This window comes from Silene latifolia, chromosome X (genome assembly GCF_048544455.1).
Source record: "Silene latifolia isolate original U9 population chromosome X, ASM4854445v1, whole genome shotgun sequence".
Taxonomy (NCBI): domain Eukaryota; kingdom Viridiplantae; phylum Streptophyta; class Magnoliopsida; order Caryophyllales; family Caryophyllaceae; genus Silene; species Silene latifolia.
Window position 1 is genome coordinate 11,905,513 of NC_133537.1, and position 21,060 is coordinate 11,926,572.

At 37.2% G+C, this 21,060-nt stretch overlaps 2 protein-coding genes across 2 annotated transcripts; one reads left to right on the forward strand and one right to left on the reverse strand.

Annotated features, from left to right (window-relative positions):
• Nucleotides 1-580: 580 nt before the first annotated feature.
• Nucleotides 581-8,672, forward strand: LOC141622883 (potassium transporter 7-like). Its single transcript, XM_074438910.1, has 10 exons — nt 581-1,219; nt 2,547-2,775; nt 2,886-3,134; nt 3,283-3,333; nt 3,511-3,771; nt 4,885-4,937; nt 5,049-5,163; nt 5,741-5,995; nt 6,874-7,396; nt 7,742-8,672. The coding sequence occupies exons 1-10, from the start codon at nt 974-976 to the stop codon at nt 8,268-8,270; spliced, it is 2,511 nt and encodes an 836-aa protein (XP_074295011.1). The 5' UTR covers nt 581-973; the 3' UTR covers nt 8,271-8,672.
• A 3,716-nt stretch (nt 8,673-12,388) lies between these two features.
• Nucleotides 12,389-16,783, reverse strand: LOC141622884 (increased DNA methylation 1-like). Its single transcript, XM_074438911.1, has 7 exons — nt 15,198-16,783; nt 14,661-14,790; nt 14,489-14,565; nt 14,033-14,274; nt 13,648-13,734; nt 13,453-13,552; nt 12,389-13,105 (listed from the first exon to the last, which is right to left on the reverse strand). Exons 1-7 carry the CDS (start codon nt 16,485-16,487, stop codon nt 12,596-12,598), a joined length of 2,436 nt encoding a protein of 811 aa, XP_074295012.1. The 5' UTR covers nt 16,488-16,783; the 3' UTR covers nt 12,389-12,595.
• Nucleotides 16,784-21,060: the final 4,277 nt, after the last annotated feature.

Genomic DNA, 21,060 nt, shown 5'->3' on the forward strand with positions numbered 1-21,060 from the left:
CTTATTAATTTAGGTTCATCATCTGCCAAACAAACTATATTAGCAAGCAAAGACAAAGTTGTAAATCAAAATCCGCGTATCAAACAAATAATCTAGCAGCGATAAAGGTTAAAACAAAAAGCCATTCGGTTTTACCTAAATTAGAAATAAACTATGCAAACAATAGAAAAAACAATTTAGTAAGAACGGTTTTAGATAAAAAATATCAAAATGAAAATGAAAATAGGTCATTTGGAAATTGAGAAACATAGTTTTAAATAGATTGTTCGGATGGATTAATAACATCAAACGATTTAGACGGAAATAATGAAAATATCTTGGGGGCCGCGCGCTTTCGCGCGCGGGGCAACCAACTAGTAAAACACAAATGTTCGCAATTAGTCTTTTATTACACCGTCACACGTAAACATTATGCGAGAATACACCACCCAAAACCGTCACACCGATCCATATTAGAACATTCACCAATTCTCATTAAAGACGGACACTTTTCGTCACAAGCTGGAGACGGGTCAAATGTCGCCATTTTAACGACAAAATGTGACCATTTTAATGATAAATTATTATAGCTTAAGAAATTGTTCTGATAACTTTTTAGGTAAAATAGTTACATTTTTCTTTTAAATGGATCACATTTTACCCTGTCTTCAGCTTGTGACAAAATGTACCCGTTACAAGCAAGACGCTTTGTAGAGCATTAATGTTTTCAATTAGTCTCTTATGAAACCGTCTCACCGTAAACATTATGTGAGAATGACACCATCCAAAACCGTCGCACCAATCCATGTTCGAACACTAAACACACAGTCACTACTGTGCAAACCTCCACCTCCATGACTCCTCCATCCATGGCTTCCTCCACCTTCCTGACTTAATCAATCAATTTCCACCTCCTTCTCTTTCCGATCCCCAATTTCTAGGGTTTCAATCTCACACCACTCTTCTCCTTATCTCCGATCAGCCTTCGGCGGCGATGGCGTCGGAGGACGGCGAAGAGAGAGGAAGCTTAGTAAAGACCGATTCTATGGAATCACGCTGGGTTTACCAAGACGACGACGTTTCCGATATCGATGATGAAGGATCGCCGTCGAGAATCACCGGAAATTCCGAAGATGATGATAATGTCGAACAACGATTGATTCGTACAGGTCCTAGGGTTGATTCTTTTGATGTTGAAGCTCTCGATGTTCCTGGTGCTGGTCATCGTCACGAATTTGAGGTATTTTTTCATTTCTCCTTGTTCTTTTTGCTCGATTTTATTGTATTATTGGAGTTATTTAGGTTTAATTCGAGTTTTAGTGACTAATTAGTTTGTGTAAGCTTGTGATTTAGGCTTTTAGCTTGTTTTTTCTGGATTGTTAATTTGATTTTAGTTTGCAATGTGGTGTGTTCAAATTGAGGTTCTTTTTTGCATGATTTCGCTGTATTATCGATGTTGATCGATTAAATTGGAGTTTTAGTGATTAATTAGCTTGTGCAAGCTTGTGATTTAGGCTTTCAGCTTGTTTTTTATGGATTGTCAAGTTGATTTTTAGTAGGTAACATAGTATGTTTAATTTTTGCAATAGGTTTAATTCAAAATTCTCTTCTTGCGCGATTTTGCTGTATTATCGGTGCTTTGATAGGTTTAATTGGCGTTTTACTGATTAGTTTTTGTAAGCTTAGAATTAGGCTTTTAGCTTGTTTTCCTGGATTGTTAGGTTGATTTTTAGTCGGTAATATAATATGTTTAATTGTTATGATAGGTTTAATCTGAGGTCCTTTGGCTCGATTATGTTGTATTATCACTTATCAGTGTTATGATAAGTATAATACGAAGTTTAGTATTATTTACTTTTGTAAGCTTGTTTATCTAAATTGTTTATATGATTTTTAGTTTATGTTTAATTGTAAAGATAGTGATAAATAAGGAGTTGCATTAGAGAGACTGGATTCGGCAATGTTGCTTGTTGCATATGTATGGAAAGATTTGATACTGATGTGTAGTATGTCAGTTTGTTTAATTGAAAAAAACAGTGCATACGGAGTTGATCTAGAGAGAGATTTAGTAATGTTTTAAGTTCAGTATGTTTTTGAGTTGTCTTATGTCGGATTGTTGATGATGATTATATACATGTTGGAGTTGCTGAGAGTCTTGAGGACATGTTTATCCGAGTTTTAGCAGCTATGTGTCGGACTGTTGGAGGAGGAGCTGATCCTTTTTTGGTAACAAATATAGTAGTATATCTGGAGGAGTCCTTGAGACTTCTTACTTTCATTATTGTATCTGATTTAGTTGCCTAAATAACGTCCGAGATGTGAGTATCTAAGCACCTGGATGTATTGGGAAGTATCTTAGTCTAATGTTCAGTTTCGCTATTGGAATATGATTTCAGCAATCTGAAGATTTGTGCAATCTGAAGCTTTTGTTAAATCTGATTTCAAAAAAAAAAAAGCTTTGTTAAATCCTTCTTTGATACTTTGTTAGACAAGTTTTAGTGCTGGTAATACTTTAGTAGTCGTGGTCTAAATTCAAAATAGCAGCAACCTGAAAACCTTGTTTACAGGAATTTGGTCCTTGGAGGAATGTTGTACTCGTTCTTCAGACACTTGGGGTGGTCTTCGGTGATGTTGGAACAAGTCAATTATACACCTTCAGCGTAATGTTTGACAAGGCCCCGATCAAGGGAAAAGAGGATGTGCTTGGAGCATTATCTCTTGTTCTTTATACCTTAATCCTGATCCCACTAATCAAGTATGTGCTCATTGTGTTGTTGGCCAATGATGATGGTGAAGGTATAGTGTTTCTTCGTATCGCAACTATCGTATAGTGGAGACTTCATTCTAGTATGAGACTATAAGTCCTAGGTCTGACATGAATATTGTTCATCTATGGGATACTACAGGTGGCACATTTGCTTTATACTCGCTGATTTGTAGGCATGCTAAGGCTAGTCTGATTCCTAATCAACTTCCATCAGATGCTCGTATATCAAGCTTTAGGTTAAAGGTGCCTTCTCCAGAGCTTGAGAGGTCACTAAAGCTCAAGGAACGGTTAGAAACATCCGGAGTATTAAAAAAAGTTCTCCTAATGCTGGTTCTTGCTGGTACTGCTATGGTCATAGCTGATGGAGTCGTTACTCCTGCAATGTCAGGTATGTTGCCTTCTCCGCTGCTGTTTATTTGGTCATAGACGAGATCATACTCCAACTAGTTGGGCCATTGGTCAACGCCTAGAGCATTCAATCTTCTAAATAGGAAATTTGTTTTTCCTGACTTACTTCATTTCTGTGGCTCATGTAGTGGTGTCTGCTGTTGAGGGTTTGAAGATTGGCATATCTGGAATAAAACAAGGTAAATTTGTAACTAAAATTATCACTGTTATTTTTTTTTTATAATCCATCCTTCTCTTCCTCTCCATGATGTATACTTTATTTTCTGTTTGTTCGATTTTTGTGATGTGGCCTCCATAAAAGCTGGAATATTTCTTTTCTCTATATCCGTTGATGGTATCATTTTGCTTGTGTGCAGGGGAAGTTGGGATGGTTGCAGTGGCACTTCTTGTAATATTATTTAGTGTACAGAGATATGGGACAAGTAAAATGGGATTCATTGTTGGCCCTGCTTTATTTATATGGTTTTGCTGTTTGGCATGGATCGGAATTTACAACTTGGTGAAATACGATCGAGATGTCTGGAAAGCTTTTAACCCTATGCACATCTATTACTATTTTGAGAGGAACAAAGTTCAGGCTTGGTATGCTCTTGGAGGTTGTCTCCTGTGTGCAACAGGTACACCATATACATCTACATAAACAGCTATCTTTTGTTTACATTTACTCCGTACAATGTAGTACAGTATATTACAAGACTCACTGATTTTTGAGGAACTTGGAATCTATACTTTTCATTCCCATCCTTCACTTAAGAGGTTATTTTTGCGGTCTTTTGGTAATAATGTTTCCCGTGTGGCAAACGAGTGGATGCTTTCACTTGGCTGCTTTCACCGCCATCATTGGTTCTCAAAACGGTTAGGTGTTAATCGGTGGTGCAACTTTCATGTTATTGGTACAGATGAGAATGTGGTTAGATGCAAGGAGTGTAGGGTGAGAAGGTAATTGGCATGGCTGTGGAATCAGTCTTCTGTTCCCTCTATACACAAACAAAGCCTGATTCCCAAACCATTTAGGGTCTGCTAATAAAGCATACTGTTGCCTTCTAGAATCGTCCCCATCCCTTCTATGAGATCTTTTTTTAAGTTGTAAAATGCTTCTATAGTGTGAAATCTGTTTTTGGTGACTGCTGGGTAGGAGATTTGACATTTAAGCGTTATAATGGGATCTTGAGTCCTTGATGCATATGAGATACACAGGAAAAACTGGCTCAATATAAAGTACTTCCAGTAAATTTATGGTTCGAAAAATTAAGACCTTTTAAAAAATGTGTGCCTCCTGTCATCGTGTCAGATTTTGAGACTGGTTGCAGATTTAGGAAATAAAGGCATAGAGGTACAGTGTGGGGGTACTTTTAGATTATGGTGGTATTTTTCTGAATATTTTCTGATGTTCTTAGAAAATACAACCCTAAATAAGATGGCTCACACAATCTCTACTTGAAAGTTTAAGGTAGCTGATTGCTAGTGCGTTTTAAGCAAGGGATTTGGGTAACAGCCTGTTGATGATATTATATAGTATAGTATAGTATAGTCTAACTGCAACTCTGAAAGTGCGCATTTGTATATTTATAAGGCCATACCGTTAAAGACAATTCATGTTAATAGGAATTGTGTTTCGAATATTTCCATGCAGCAAGTCTTCCTTCTCCAGTTTTTGTTTGTTTTTGTTTTTTTTTTGTTTTTGTTTTTGTTTTGGTTTTGGCACTGATGAAATGTGATTTCTATTTAAGGTGCTGAGGCTATGTTTGCAGATCTGTGCTACTTTTCTGTGAGATCAGTTCAGGTATACTGGATGTGTTATTATGCACTTTTAGTTTAATGCAGAATTACGATGATTTGGTTAACGTGAGCATGTTGGTTTTACAAAATCTTAACTTTCTGTTGCTTGTTGCAGCTCACATTTGTCTTTCTTGTGTTCCCATGCCTCGTCCTGGGTTATCTTGGTCAGGCAGCTTACCTTATGCAGAATCAAGGCGACTGTGCCCAAGCATTTTACTCCTCTGTCCCTAGTAAGTCTCATTAATCATATTGTTGAAGAGTTTAAGTTGGGCATCATCCCACTTCTACATTACGTAACTTTGTTCACTTCTTTTTAATGCTAAAAAGACTTGCAATTTGCCTTCGAAAGAGAAGTTGTTATGGAAGTGGAAGGGAAGATAGGGAGAAAGAAGGGTGGTATAAGCTTTTTCATTGGTTCTGTCATATGTAATCTGTCACGCTACTTCTCATTTGACCTTTAGGAAGTGCTCTGAACGTTTTTAATATCACTAAAGAATGGTTATGGAGATTATTTACATATTTGTCATTGGTGTTGCATTTGGTTTTATTGTCACCCTTTTTCAGATGGAGCTCACTTTACTCTGTCCTCTTTTCTCTCGTCGTTTCTGTGATACTGTGATTACATAAAGGAACCAAAATCACATTTTGCTTACTTGTTGAGCTATATCTGCAATCTGATCTGTCTACTGTTGCTCCTTCCTCTCAAGTTTATTTACAGCTCGTTTGATAATTCTGGCTCGCTTTTTAGTCCTGTCAATTTGTTATTAGGAAAACTCTTACAAAAATCATTAATTTCCATTTCTTCAGGCGGAGCTTTCTGGCCGGTATTCGTAATTGCTAATGTTGCTGCATTAATTGCTAGTCGAGCGATGACAACAGCTACTTTTTCTTGTATAAAGCAATCGACTTCACTTGGCTGTTTTCCTCGTCTCAAAATTGTGCACACATCTCGAAAATTCATGGGCCAGATCTACATTCCAGTGCTCAATTGGTTTCTGCTTGCAGCCTGTGTGGTGCTGGTTTGTGCTGTTCCCAGCATTACAGAGATCGGGAATGCTTATGGTATTTTCTCGTTTGCCTGCCTACTCAAGTTTGTTTTTGTCCCTTGCATCTTTAGTATTTCACCCCTACCCCATCTACTATCCTAAATAAATAGTGAAAGAAACTTTACTTTGATGGTTAGATTGAGTTTTGAGACATAACATGTTGGAAGCTATACATTGTAGTGGAGAGTTAAATCTTTAGTGAAAGCAGATAAATAGAGGTGGAGTTTTGTGGCATAAGCTGAATGCTACTGTACAATTGGTACTGTTTGAGTCTGAGGCTCTGCTCTACCTAGTGAGAATATATTTTAGGCTGGTGCTATGCAAGCGGACAATTTGATTACTCGCGCCTCAGCTAGTGAAATGTTCCTTCCCTGTATATTTTGTTTATTTATATTTAACTTATTATAAAGTCATAGCATTGGGAGTGGGTGTGAGGGAAATATGGATTGAACCACGGAACCAAACACTCAGATGAGCTAGGTCTGAGTCCTCCTGCTGATAGCTTTTGATTTAACCTTTTATGAGATATGTATGCTTCAAATTACAACCTCCTTGTTCCCTGGACATCTGTAAAATCTAGTTGATAAGAATGATTGAAATTATACACACTTTTCGGCTTCAAATGTTCGTCAACCAGCATCCGACTATCAGCATATATCTAGCTAGTTTATTTCAACTTTTCTTGTACGAAACGTGGTCTTTAGTGTAGAAAATTCGACACTTTTTAGAAGTAGCTATTTTTAGCTCGTAGATCTTGATTTTTATTTTTACCGGATGTCTATTTGTTCTCCCTATGAGAGGAACCCTTTTTGTAACAACTATTGGCTGGTTGTTTGTGAGCTCGCCACAAATGTTCTTAATTCTTTCTGAATTTTGGTATTTTCTTTCCATCAGGTATTGCTGAGATGGGAGTAATGATGATGACAACAATTCTAGTAACCGTTGTTATGCTTCTTATATGGCAGATAAATATTATCGTGGTCATTGCCTTTCTAATCATCTTCATGGGAATCGAGGCAACTTTCTTTTCGTCTGTTTTATGGTGTGTCAGTGATGGAAGTTGGATCATACTGGTCTTCGCTGTAGTTATGTTTTTTGTGATGGTGGTTTGGAATTATGGAAGTAAATTGAAATATGAGTCTGAAGTCAAGCAAAAGATGTCTATGGATCTTCTTAGGCAGCTCGGTCCAAGCCTTGGAACAATTAGAGCTCCTGGTATTGGTTTGGTTTACAATGAACTTGTTCGAGGGGTTCCTGCAATATTTGGCCATTTCCTCACCACCCTTCCTGCAATTCACTCAATGATTATTTTTGTCTGCATAAAGTATGTTCCAGTTCCATCAGTGCCACAGAACGAAAGATTCCTCTTCAGACGTGTGTGCTCGAAGGGCTATCACATGTTTCGTTGCATTGCTCGGTAAGCTTGATCCTCACGTGCCAATTTTTTTTTTTTTTTTTTTTTTTTCGAGGAAATTTTCTTTTCATGATATATTGTACTATCTTAAATAAATTTTGATATTTACTTTATGCCATGACTTCTGGGTTTCAACTTTCAAGTGTATGCAACTTAACCCCTGTATTTTTAACCAGAGTATATTTTCAGATGACCTGTGATGAAAATTGTGTCTTAATATGCATTGTAAACAGGAAGCCGAGAGTTTAGTGACCCATTTTACTTTATTCCGTCCCATTCCAAAGCGCCCCATTGGAAAGGATATATTAATGACTTATTTAGATGATATCTTCCAACTTTGGTGGGCAGGTATGGTTATAAAGATGTTCGCAAAGAGACTCACCAGACATTTGAACAATTGCTAATTGAAAGTCTTGAGAAATTTATTCGCCGTGAAGCCCAAGAATTATCACTTGAAAGTGATGGTGATGGAGACGGAGATACTGAATCTGAGGATGAGGCAAGGTTCCTCGTGGCTCCAAATGGAAGTGTCTATTCGCTCGGTGTTCCTCTTTTGACTGATTTTAATGACACAAGTAAGATCATTTCAGAACCAAGCAGCTCAAGAGACGCGCGGTCAGAGACAGAATCAGAATCATCTGATCCCGAACAAAGTCTTGAGAGAGAGCTCTCTTTCATTCGGCAGGCTAAGGAATCAGGGGTGGTTTATCTACTTGGTCACGGAGATATTAGGGCAAGAAAAGATTCTTGGTTCCTCAAGAAGCTTGTCGTGAACTATTTCTATGCTTTCTTACGGAAAAACTCCAGGAGAGGGATTTCAAACTTGAGTGTCCCACACTCGCATTTGATGCAAGTAGGCATGACTTATATGGTATGAATTTCTTCAAGGCAAGGTGAGATTTCAAGTGCCATTTGAAATCTTGACTGAGATGAGTTTGGAGCTCGGAGAAAACTTTTACTCCGTATACATTTGGTCTTTTCTATACGAAGTCATATGGCCATATAGACGGAACTGCAAAAATTTTGATCCTCTTCCAATTTTGAACTTGATATTATAAAGGTTCAGTTGGTATACAGTTCAAGGCTCAACATACAAACATGACGCGATTCTTAAATTATTACTGGAGATGTATATTTAATAGATTATTGTAATTTGTAAGATTTTATCATACAGAAGAAACTTTATTGTTTTTCTGAGATTGTATCTTCCACTCAGAGCTCACCTGGGTGATTTTCCCAAATGTTGGTAAAGTTGAGTTGTCAATTGTGCTTATTGGCATTTTTGGACTTGTGATGGACATTCTTCATCGTTCCTGGGTTATATTTCTTCCTATGTCGAAATGAAATCTACATATCAACCACAAAACACAAAAGTTATTCTTGTAGTTAGTATGAATATGACCATACAAAAGTTATTCTTGTAGTTAGTATGAATATGTACTACTAGTTTTCCCATAATCTAGCTGAGTCGGGCTGACATGAATCATCCTATAGAACCCGTTCATGGAAAAAAAAATATATGACCATACTATATTTCAAGTTTATATTGGTTACTTTTGAAACTAATGAAGATATTTGGGCCATTTTTACCCCTATAATATCCTAACCTAAAAAATAAGCCCGAATTGTCGTTTAAAACGGGTATACATGTCTTAATCTTGAGACACGTCAAGTATTACGCATAAAACAAAAAAAAAGTATTTGGGCCATTTTTTTTCTATATGGGTAATTTGGATTTTGAGTAAATAGGTCAACCAAATAGTGTTTGGGTCCAATTATTTGCGGTTTGCTATATATTTTGTTTAGGATTGGATCAGTTGTTTGGATTTTGAGTCAATTCGGATGTCAAACTGTCGGTCATTTTGGATTAGGTCAATTTTAGATATGAAACATTTTAGGCGGCCTCATTTCTCGATTAGTTAAAAAAAACGTAATAAATTAGTGTTAGTTTAACTAAGAAAGAGTATTTTAAAGAAATTTTTCTTTATTATCGAGCCTTGAAAGTTGAAACCAACATATTCTATTTTGATGAATATAATATTAATATGATTGCTTGTAATTTTGGGTTATTTGGGATCACTTAAAATCATCATGGATCAGTCAATTACTAACCGGGTCAACTTTAGTCAGGTCATCATTGGGTAGAGATCGGACATACCCTTGTCAATTCAGGTCTGGCTATTTCAAGGCCGGGGGTTAACATGTATTGATCGAGTCAGCTTTATCGGTATAGATTATCATGAGATAAATTATCAATGAACTACGAAAGAGTACTAGAGTCAACTTCAAAGTCATTGTTAACCATTTTATAATAATTACTACTTTGTATAATATATAACTAGTATAGAGCCCGTGCGAATGCACGATATTTTAGAATGTCATGTGGAAAGAACTTAACAATTAGAGCTAATAATAATAATATATAAATGAACTTTGAATTTTATTTGTAATTATCTACAATTGTTAATGTGTAAAAATACTAAGAATTAAAATAGAACGAATTTTGCATTTTTACTCGGAATAAGTTTATGATTAAAAAAAGAAGATTGTTAGTTTAATTACAAAAACTTATGCTTATTTTTACGCACTTGAAGCATTTAACTAATTTTGTAATTTTTGTTACAATATACGGAGTAACAATTTAAACGGAGTAAAAAATTTAAAGAATAAAAAAGTGAAAAGCACACACTGATTTATTCTATAATTAGATTTCACAATATTATATCTACAATGGGCCATACTTTCCAACAATAAATATCTCTATTCTCTAATATATACTAATATATAATGGGTTTTTCTAAAATGTGCCCTAAGGGCACATGTTAATAACCTTAATATGGTAAGATTAACAATATATTCTCACTAATTATGGTAACAATGAGTTTATATTTGAATATATCATGAGAATATGTTGTCAATCTTACCATATTAAGGTTATTAACATGTGCCCTTAGGGCACATTTTAGAAAAACTCGTATATAATATATAATATATTTTTCAATTTACATAGATATATTAATAAGATATTCAAATTTTATCATAAATAAAATTGTACAAATTATACGTATGATGTGATAAAATATTTTACTGTTATTATTTTTAAAACTAATCACGATAGCTACGTACAATTATTTAACAAACATTTTCATCTCTCTTACACTAAAAGAATAAGAGATTAATAAAATTTTCCCGCCTAAATGAAGTATTCTATAATTAGATTCAGTAGGTGGATTATACATCTTATGTATTACATCAGATTAGAGGTGGACAACATGGCGGGCCAGCCCGGCCCGGCCCGGCCCAGCACTGCCTCACGGGCCACACTTTAGCAGCCCGGCCAGCACTGTGCCCAGCCCGGCCCAGCCCGGTCAGCCCTACGGGCCGTGCCAGTGTTGAATTTTTCCAGCCCAGCCCGGTTTTCAGCCCGTTTTTTTTAAAAAAAAAAAAAAAAAAAAAAATTTTTTTTTTTTTTAAAGAACAAACCCGACCCGCCCCTATAGTCGTGCCGTGCCGAGACCAAAACCGGCCCGGCCGGCCGCCTAAGACCGGCCGGTCCTCCTTTATCTTGTGTCCATTTGCTCTATCCCGCCGCCCGCCCTTAGCCCGCACCACCGGCCCAAATTTAAACCCAATGTCCACCTCTACATCAGATGATATAGTTTTTGAGCATTAAGATAAAGTTTTTGAGTTTTAATCTAAAATTTTTGAGTTTTATTATAAGGTTTTTGAATTTATTTACTTAAATTTTAATCTCAAAAAGTTAAATTATAACTCAAAAAAAAAATGTCATCTTCTCTATCATCCGAGCATTACCCAAGCAATACATTCAGCAACCATACCTCAACAATGTTCACTATTATTATAGTCTCCTTGTTCTTCATCGCGGCGGTACTTATCGCCTTTGCTATACGTTGGTGTCTCCGTGCATTCGCAGTTCAACATTAACATTCCGTGTAATTTCTCTTTCAGACCACTTCTCTTTCAGACCAAAAAATGTCCACCTCTCTTCCATTCGAGCGTTACCCAAGCAACACTTTCAGCAACCATACAGCGACTATGCTGATGATTATTGCTGTCTCATTGTTCTTCATGATCGCCGTGGTAGCCTTTGCTGTAATTTTGTGCCTTCGCCGTAAAAGGGCCGCCAATGCAACCACGCCCAACGAGATGCCACCACCTCGGGCTTTAGAAGAAACTGGTGGTGAAGCACTTGGTGGTTAGGAGATTTACATTTTGGCCGAGAAAACAAAAGAAAAAAAAATCATGTTGGTTCATCGTAATAATTAAGTATGTTTTTTTTGGTAATAATTAAGTATGTGAGTATTATAAATACTTGTTTCAGAATTGTGGTGTAGAGATGCACTGTGCATTTCTTTAAGAAAATCCGCGTTTAATGAGTTTACCAACGCAACTGAATAATATTTGTCATTGTTTATCTTCGCTTAGACGTAAAACCGTCTCATATTATTGTCAATAACTTTCATATGTATGGTACGACATTTAAAATACATATATTTGACTAATGAGATAATAATAAATAAAAAAATAAATTTGGCCCAACTATAAAAGCTGCGGTGTTTGATAAGATACTTTGACACATAAAAACCACATATTAGGTCCAATACATATCTAGTTAAAGTTAGGCCCAATTTCTAATTAAAAGCATTGAGGCGGGAAAATTTTCAGTTTTCTTATTCTTTTAGTTTAAGGGGATGGTTCGTTTGGGAACAAGAATCATATTTTCAACTACTCCGCTAATCCAATTGATTGGTAACATTGTTTTTTGCACAAGTTTTTAGGTGGAAGAAAAAGTAAGTGGTAAAATAAGCCACAAAAGATGAGTGCAATACTGCAATTTCAAAACTTTCATAGTTTTGACTTGTTAACTCGCTCCAAACCTGACCTGCTAGCCTGCTTGAGAAAGATGTACATAATTCATATTGGACTTTGCAATATCTGTTCAGATATCGGCTGCTAGAGCTTCCGCTGAGAACTTGCACCTTAAAATTAACTCAAAATTAGCCCTCGGCCGAATAACCGATATATATACATTTGTCTTCGTTAAAACGGTCACTATACAAATATACAAACGAGAACTGCAAACATAGATATGCATGCACTTGAATAAACTCCAAGCGTTACAAAGCTGCTTCAAAGGAATCATCTCTCATTGTAACCAAAACTCGGGAACTGGAATTGTAATCATAAAGGCGAGACTAACCGACAACTTCCTTCAAATTTAGAGTAGTTACTTTGAGGAACCAGAGGCATTAGCACAGTACCGTTCTTGCTTCTGAAGAATTTTAGCTTTAGAGAACATTTATCGCCTTCCAACTTTTCATCATCTAAATATTTCGAAGTAACGTTTGCTTCTGCCCCTTGGTCTACATTATCACTCCCTTGACGCTCTTCTTCCTGTGAAACCCCGGACATGCTACTACTCCCCTCGTGATTGATACTGCTTCCTTCTATATTTTGAGTAGGTTTATGAAGGATAATCTTCATGTTACTTGATCGGTGGGTTCGTGGGGTAGGACGTTTCCTTAAGAGTTTTTTGCACATGATGGTATCATGAAAATCCAAGAAGGTGAACCCCAGAAAGTCTAATCGGTCTGATTCTGTAATTGGAGTAAACCCGAATGTAGTCCAAGTGTTAAGGACACTTGGTGATGCAGGAAGGACTAGTTTCTCCACTCCTAGGTTCAGTAGAGTCTGAAAAATACACAAAAAGAAAGAAAAGCAAATAAATACTCCCTAACATTTTCCATACAATAGTGCATTTTCATTTATTACAATGCATAACAAATCGACGTGTGAAATCATTCCCAAAAAAGGTCGAATTTCACCAAGAGTTCTTTTAAAATAGCGGAATCTACACGACGTCTATAGAAAACTATCTTACCACGAAATAGTGCACTTATTCATACACGGAAGCAGTTAATTTATAAATTCTAGTTAAAACATTAGAAAACATTGTGTTATGCTGACAATAGTGTAAGACGGTTTAATGCAAATATTATCTAGTTAACATGGGAGTGCACAAAGAATAAGGAAGTTACCTTCTCAATCTCGTTCACCAAGATGCGACACATTCCAAGACGACGATGCTGAAAACGCGTACCAATAAGCGGCATTTCAGCCACCTTATCTCCATAGATCCTAAACAATTGAAAGACAATGTTAGAATTCAACAATTGTTCTCGTTAAAATGAAAAACTTTTGCTAGATTTAATGAGAATTAATTAATGAAGTACCTTATCAAGGCCACGGCAATCAGCTCATCATTTCTTTCCAAAAGAACCGTATAGAATCCTCTAAAGTTCAATCTGTTAAGGTTAGACCTGGACATCATTCAAAAGGAGGGCATTAGACCACGACAGAAAAAAATACTCCCTGTAAATAGTTTATGCATTCCATTTTAGTGTGTCTTAGCCAATGGTTGATATTTCCTTTATAGGCATGTTTAAGAGTGAATGTCAAACTACCTCGACTAATTGTGCTTACATAAAAAACCGATCCAAACAAAAACCATATGCGCTGGCCGACTGAATGGTAAACATAAAACCAGCATAAACCAAAGACTTGCACTTTTTAATAAGCTAATTTGTGTGGCTGAGACAGGAAACCAGAGAAACTCACCCTCTGCAGAAAATAACGTCTTCAACAAGATCTCGCTTAGTCTTAGGATCTTTCACTGGATCAAAACACTCATGCATTACTTCAAGAGCAACGCTAAGCTTGGAATAGTTTTCAGCCATGGCGGCCAAATCATAATCTTCACGATCTTCTGCCTGATATTGCATTGGTTTGATCAGGGTGCAAGTTAAATTCTGACCAACAAGAATCGGTTTGCCAAGAAGCTGCTGGAGGCCCCATTGCATCTGAAACATTCAACATGGATTAGAGCCGACAAAGAAGGAGAGTAGGAGACAATAACAATAAACAATTATAGACCCTTATTTCTGTATGACGGGTTTCAAACCCTGTTCATGAGTATCATCTCTTAATAACTCCTAATTTGAAAGATTGGGTTATGAAATTTTACAAAAACCTTCTACTGACAAGATAATATGAAACAAGATGCAATGTTAATACCATTTCACATGTTTTGCAGCAAAACCAATGTTCTTCGCCACTAACCATGACTCGGTCTTTCTTACAGTGAGCATGAACTGCAAGAGAGAATTTAAAAGCATTAAAAGCCTGAAAACTTACAGCAATCGTAAACATTGCCAAAATAAGTGTATACCAAAACTGCAGAACTTACATTGACGCTCACATTGATGACAACGGAGAAGGCTATCATCAGCAAACTGTTCTGCCATCTTATCAGATTGACTGTCACCACAAATCCCACAGCAACAGCATGGACAAAACCAGTCACCTTCAGGAACGCTCTATAAAAGAACGGTGAATATCAGTACCAAAGATAACTTTAATGCAACATTAAGAAAAAATTACCAACAATAATCCAAAACTCATCTCATCTCGGACATAATTAATTCAAGATCCACCCTTTTCAAAACCATCCCAAATTGCTTTATTAGTCTGATTTTGCACCATCTTTTACCAGTAAATGGAAATCACACAAAATTTAACATATTTTCTGTCTAATCTAGCCAATGCATGAAGGTCTACTCATCATAGATTGTGTCGGATATCACTCTAAAATAGTGCAAAATCAGAATAAATGAAGCAAATTTTCGGGATTTCTTTTGACGGATCAGACAAACTCCAGATTATTCTCAGCAAATCTTCCCAACATTAATTAGAAAATTACAGATAAACTCAACAGAAAACCCACCTCAATATTAAGGCAGGCTGCATGAAACGAAGATGGGCATCTATCACAACAAATCAGGTCACCACCATAATGACAGATTGAGCAAACATAGTCATTACAGTTCTCAGACCCCAACCGCGCCAGCGACCTAAACTTAGACCTAGATCCGGTTCCAGCAGCCCGGACCGCTGGTCCTTGATCGAACATCATAATCTTCTTCCTCATCAACTCCACCTGACAACTCACCAAAGATTTCCCATTTCCTAAGAACAAATTCTCAGCTGGCCTACAAATGTTATTACCAGTAACATGGGCCTGAAAACCAGTTAAACTAAACAACTTTTGACAACAATTACACTTAATCCCGTCACTCGAAATCCTTCCTTCATTCAAGGGCACATCACTATTTCCCTTCAAATAATACAATTTCGACCTCGGCACAACTGCATTGTTCTCAATCAACCATGACAGTACAGTCCTAGGGTTCTTTGATCCACTATAACCTCCCAATTGACGTACCCTTTTGCTCGATCGAAGAACCCTAGCCGATTGTTTCTTTCTTTTCTTCGAAACTAACCCAGATTTCAACTCTACAGTACAATACTCATCATCCATCCTATCACTACTAACCCTACACTCATCTTCATCCTCCTGAACTACACTTCCTGAACATGCATGCCTAGTTCTCTTCTCCCTACACTTTCTTGACTCCAAATCTCCATCTTTCCCTACAAATTCGCAATTTTTCGAATCTTTTCCATGATCAACAGCATTATAGTATAAAGAATCCCGCAAATCACCAACTTTTTCACAATCAACTAAAAGGGTTTCATCATCAACTGCATTACAACAAAAATCATCCCCCAAATCCCCATCTTTCCCGAAAATTCCACAATTTCTAGGGTTTTCATCACAATCAATTAAAAGGGTATCATCATCATCAACATCAGAACATACAGAATCACTTAAATTTGATTCAATCCCTTTTGAAATTGCTATACATGCAGTATTTAACGAATAATAAGTTTTACCAGACGGCGAATCGTACCGCCATTCATCATGCCCTCGTTTAACCTTAGACCAAAAGCTCCAACCAATTGCAGATAAATGCATTCTAGCTTGATCCCTAACTTTTGTCGTTTCCACATCATTTCTTCTGTTTGAATTTAAATACCTAAATATAGCTTTTGGATTATACTTAGAAATAAGTTCAAAAGCATAACATTCAAAATCCTTGTATTCCTTCGGTTTTCTTGAAATTACTACATTATACTCCTCACCACATAATCTTGTGAATATGGGTTTTCTCATCTTTTGATTGAAAAGGGTTTACTGCGTTTGACTTTGATTTGATTTTGATTTCTGGGGTTCTTGAAAGGGGGCGGAGATTTAGGGGAAAAGAGTGAAGAGTGATGTTTTGTGTTTGGTGTAGTGGAGTGAGATTGTTTGCATGAATGATGATTGATTGAAGGCTACGGAGATTAAAGGAAGTGAGATGATGGTAAGAATTTAGGAAATTTTTACTAGTTTAATTTAGGAAATATTCGTACTTTTTACGTTCCAATCATTTGTTTACGTTGATTGATGATTGCGACGAAAATATTTGTACTTCTTTCGTTTCAATTATTTGCTTTTATTGATGATTGAGACGGAAATATTTGTACCTCTTTCGGTCCGATCATTAGTTTTTATTGATGATTGAGACGGAAGTATTTGTACCTTCTCTATTTCATTTCAATCATTTATTTATATTGATGACTGAGATAGTTGGGATGATAATTACGAATCTCCTTACTATTAAAAGATTAGCAAGTCTCTAAATTTCCCGCCTAAGTGATAGATATACTACTATAAAATATTTTCTTTCTAATTAATTGATCGTACTATCTATATTAACTACAATATGCAACAAACTATAATTAAATACCATAATAATTACAGTAAGTTTGGTGACACAATCTTTCCATAAATTATTGTTTAGCCACATTTCAAAGTGGAGTTTTTTTTTTTTTTTTTTTTTTTTTTTTGCAGCTGTAAAAAAGAGTGAACCTACCTAACCATAGTTTTACAAGCAAGGCTATGTGCGACAGAATTAAAAGTTCGTGGGATAAAACTGAAAGCTAAGCAATGGAAAAAAGAAAAACAAGCATTAATATCGTCCAAGATAGCCTTGAGGAGATGATGTGGCGTCTCCATCCTTGTCAGTTGGCGAACCAAAGAAAGGCAGTCCGATGAAATTTCCAAATGACGGATTCCCCTTTCTCTAGCCCATAGAAGTACCAAGAACACCCCAAGACCCTCAGCTTGTAGCGCTGACTCAGCTCTTATCCTTTTGCTTATCCAAAACAACCTTACCCCACTTCCAGACATAACAATCCAACCAATCCCCGCATTATTATGCCCCTTCCATCCCGCATCAACCATCACCCGTACAACATCACAATATCTGATCATGCCTACAACACACACCGGGTTACTTTCACGAATCCAATCGCTCTGTTCACCCTCAATAATACTTGTATTCCCTGTTGTGTTACATGATCCTTTGTTGGCAACATCAATAGCGCTTATCGCTGTGCTTACTACCTGAGTCCATAAATTAAAGAACATGATAAGATGAAAATCCAGTCCTTGAAACAGGATCCGGTTACGAATACCCCAAATGCACCAAAACATTGCTAAAAACCGAATCTGACGGTCCTTCATGCCTTCCAAACTTTCCAAATAAGACACCCAATCAATGACCCAGGCTCCAATGTTAATAAAAGAATCATACTCAGTTCGAATTCCAAGATCACATGAAGCCCACAATCTTCGGGACACAGGACAGTCCCGAAATAAATGTTCCAATGTTTCCATGGCCAACGTACCCCCCTACAAAATTTACATTCCGGATCCACCCCAATATTTCGTCGTGCAAAACTACTTCCCACAGAGAGAGAATCGGTAATGATCCGCCAAACGAGAATTTTCCATGATTGCGGTCCTGGTAACCTCCATAGTGTACGTTTACAAAACCTTCGACCAACATCATTAATCCTATCCATATCTTTACGTGTTCCCTGTCGGTCCATATACATACCTAAAATAGTCCCATAACTGCTCTTCACACTATAAATACCATCACTATTATGTAACCAATAGACATCATCAGTCACCCGAGACCGACAAATTGGTTGCGCTAAGACAGCATTAGCACTTTCCTCCTCCAAAACATAATTAATTAAATCTTCATTCCACCTCATATCAGTACAGTGACGGCCTGTTGTCCGTAGATCCTTTACCTTCAAATTTCTAAGAGCAACATGATCTATTCCCAACTACCTCTCGCTAGGCTCCGGACACCTCCCATTAACCCACTTATTAGTCCATATGTTTAAATCGGACTCTAGGCCAGGTTTCCACCCACTATGTTCGCGAACAAATTGTAGGCCATGTAACACACTTCGTGTCCCCCATAATAAGTTGCCTCCATGTTAGATCATCATAGTATCAACCAACTCATCTTTAGGCAATAGTTTTCTACGAAAAACGCGTGTAAAGTAGGAGCGTTCCCCGGAAACAATCCTCCACGCCTGCTTTTCTAACATAGCCTGGTTTAGACACTCAATATTCCGGATACCAAGTCCACCATCACTTTTTGGTAAGCTTAGGAATTTTTTACTACACCAATGGATAGGTCGCCCTAATTTACCACCCGCCCACAAAAAATGTGACAATAAGGAATTCACCTTGTTAGTCACACTTACCGGTATTTTGAACACCGATAAAAAGAAAATCGAAATGTTGGATAAGACGGATGCTATTAGAGTGAGCCTACCCGCTTGTGATAAAAAAAATCTCATTCCATGAGGAGATTCGCTTCATTACAATATCAACAATCCCTTTAAAGAGCTCCCGTTTGGATCCTTGAACTTCAGTTGGTAGCCCAAGGTATTTACCCAAACCTTTATTACCCTTTATTTTAAGGGTACGCAACCCACCACGAGCCTTTGCAAGAGTGGTACTTGGGCTAAAAAGAATGCCAGACTTATCTTCATTCATCACCTGACCTGAAACCTTACAATACTTCTTCAAGATTACTCGTAAAGTCCTCACTGAATTATTTCGATCATGTAAAAAGAAGATCGCATCATCCGCAAAGAATAAATGAGACAATGCATCCTCCCCACGACATAAGCTAATCCCTTTTAAAGATCAATCACCTTGTGCTTGTAGTAAATTACAGGAAAGAGCCTCCATACATAAGACGAAAAGAAATGGTGACAGCGGATCACCTTGCCTTAAACCACATTGTGGTTGGAATAACTTTAGTGGAGCACCATTAAACAGCACTTGATAAGAAACCGTCATGACACAGTTCATGATAAGAGTAACAAGGCGGTCAGGAAATCCGACTCTATAAAGAACTGCTTTCAAGAAGTCCCAACGCACACGATCATAGGCCTTACTCATATCCGCCTTAAACGCAAATCGCCCAAATTTCCCTTTCTTGTGGGAGTTAATTTTATGAATAGCTTCATTTGCCAATAGAATATTATCAGCGATTTGTCTTCCCGGGATAAAAGCATTTTGGAAATCCCCTACCAAATAACCCATCACCTTTGCCATCCTATTAGTGATACACTTTGTAACAATACGCATGAAGACATTACATAAGCTTATCGGGCGATAATCCCCAACTTTTTCCGGATTATCACATTTTGGAACCAAAGTAATAAAAGTCCTATTATGTTCCTTGAGGACCATCCCCGAGTTTAGAATCGATAGAACAGCAGTTGTCACATCCTTTTTAATGAAATGCCAACACTTCTGATAGAAAATAGCTGGAATTCCATCAGGGCCCGGAGATTTAAGTGCACCCATTTGAAAAACAGCAGTTCGCACTTCTTGAGCAGTAAAAGGCCTATTAAGTGCATCACAATCATCATTAGTAACCGTCTTAGTAAAACCGCGCAAAACCTCATCCATTAATTGAGCCCTAGAGTCGTCTTCATTATTATCACTCGGGTTATATAAAGAAAAGAACGAATCATAGAACTGTTTTCCAACACATTCCGGCTCATAAATCCACTCCCCACTACCATCTTTGACGCCTAAGATGAAATTACGTCCCGCTCTTCCCTTTACCCAATTGAAGAAATATTAAGTACAGGTATCCCCGTCGACCACCCATCTCAGTTTGGCCCTTTGTCTCCAAAAAACCGCCGCAACCTTTGAGAAATCACGTACTCTTTCATTCACCGTCGTGTATAGCGTATCATCCCCCTCACATATCGCAGAATCAATACCCTTCTCCAAATCCACGTCAAACTCGTCCCATTTAGCTTTCCATTCATGACGTTTATCTAACGCCCATCGACGTACACATTGACGTACACCCGACAGTTTTATAGCGACTTGAAAAGCTGGAGAACCCCATACCCGCAACCGCCAAGCATCATCCTTAATGATACACAAACACTCCTCATAAGAGAAAACTCATGCATCAAGTTTATAAGGCTTCTTGCTTATGTTCTTTGTAAGATTCAAGTCAAGTTCAATAGGAGCATGGTCCAAAATTTGAATAGGATAGTGTTTAATTCCCGTATCCGGAAACATCGTAAACCATTCCTTTGAACCAAGAGCCCTATCAATTCGTTCATACACACGCTTCAAACCTTTACGATTATTACACCAAGTATATCGGGGACCCTTGAATGGTATGTCTACCAATTGATTATGAATTCTCCATATATTGAAATCAATTGCCCCACTAATTGGTCTTGGATTCATACTTAGCTTATCACTTCCAAACTCAACTTGATTAAAGTCTCCCATTATTAGAAAGGGATGTTCAAATGTTGAAATGCATTCTTCCAAATCATCGAGCACCGTACTTCGT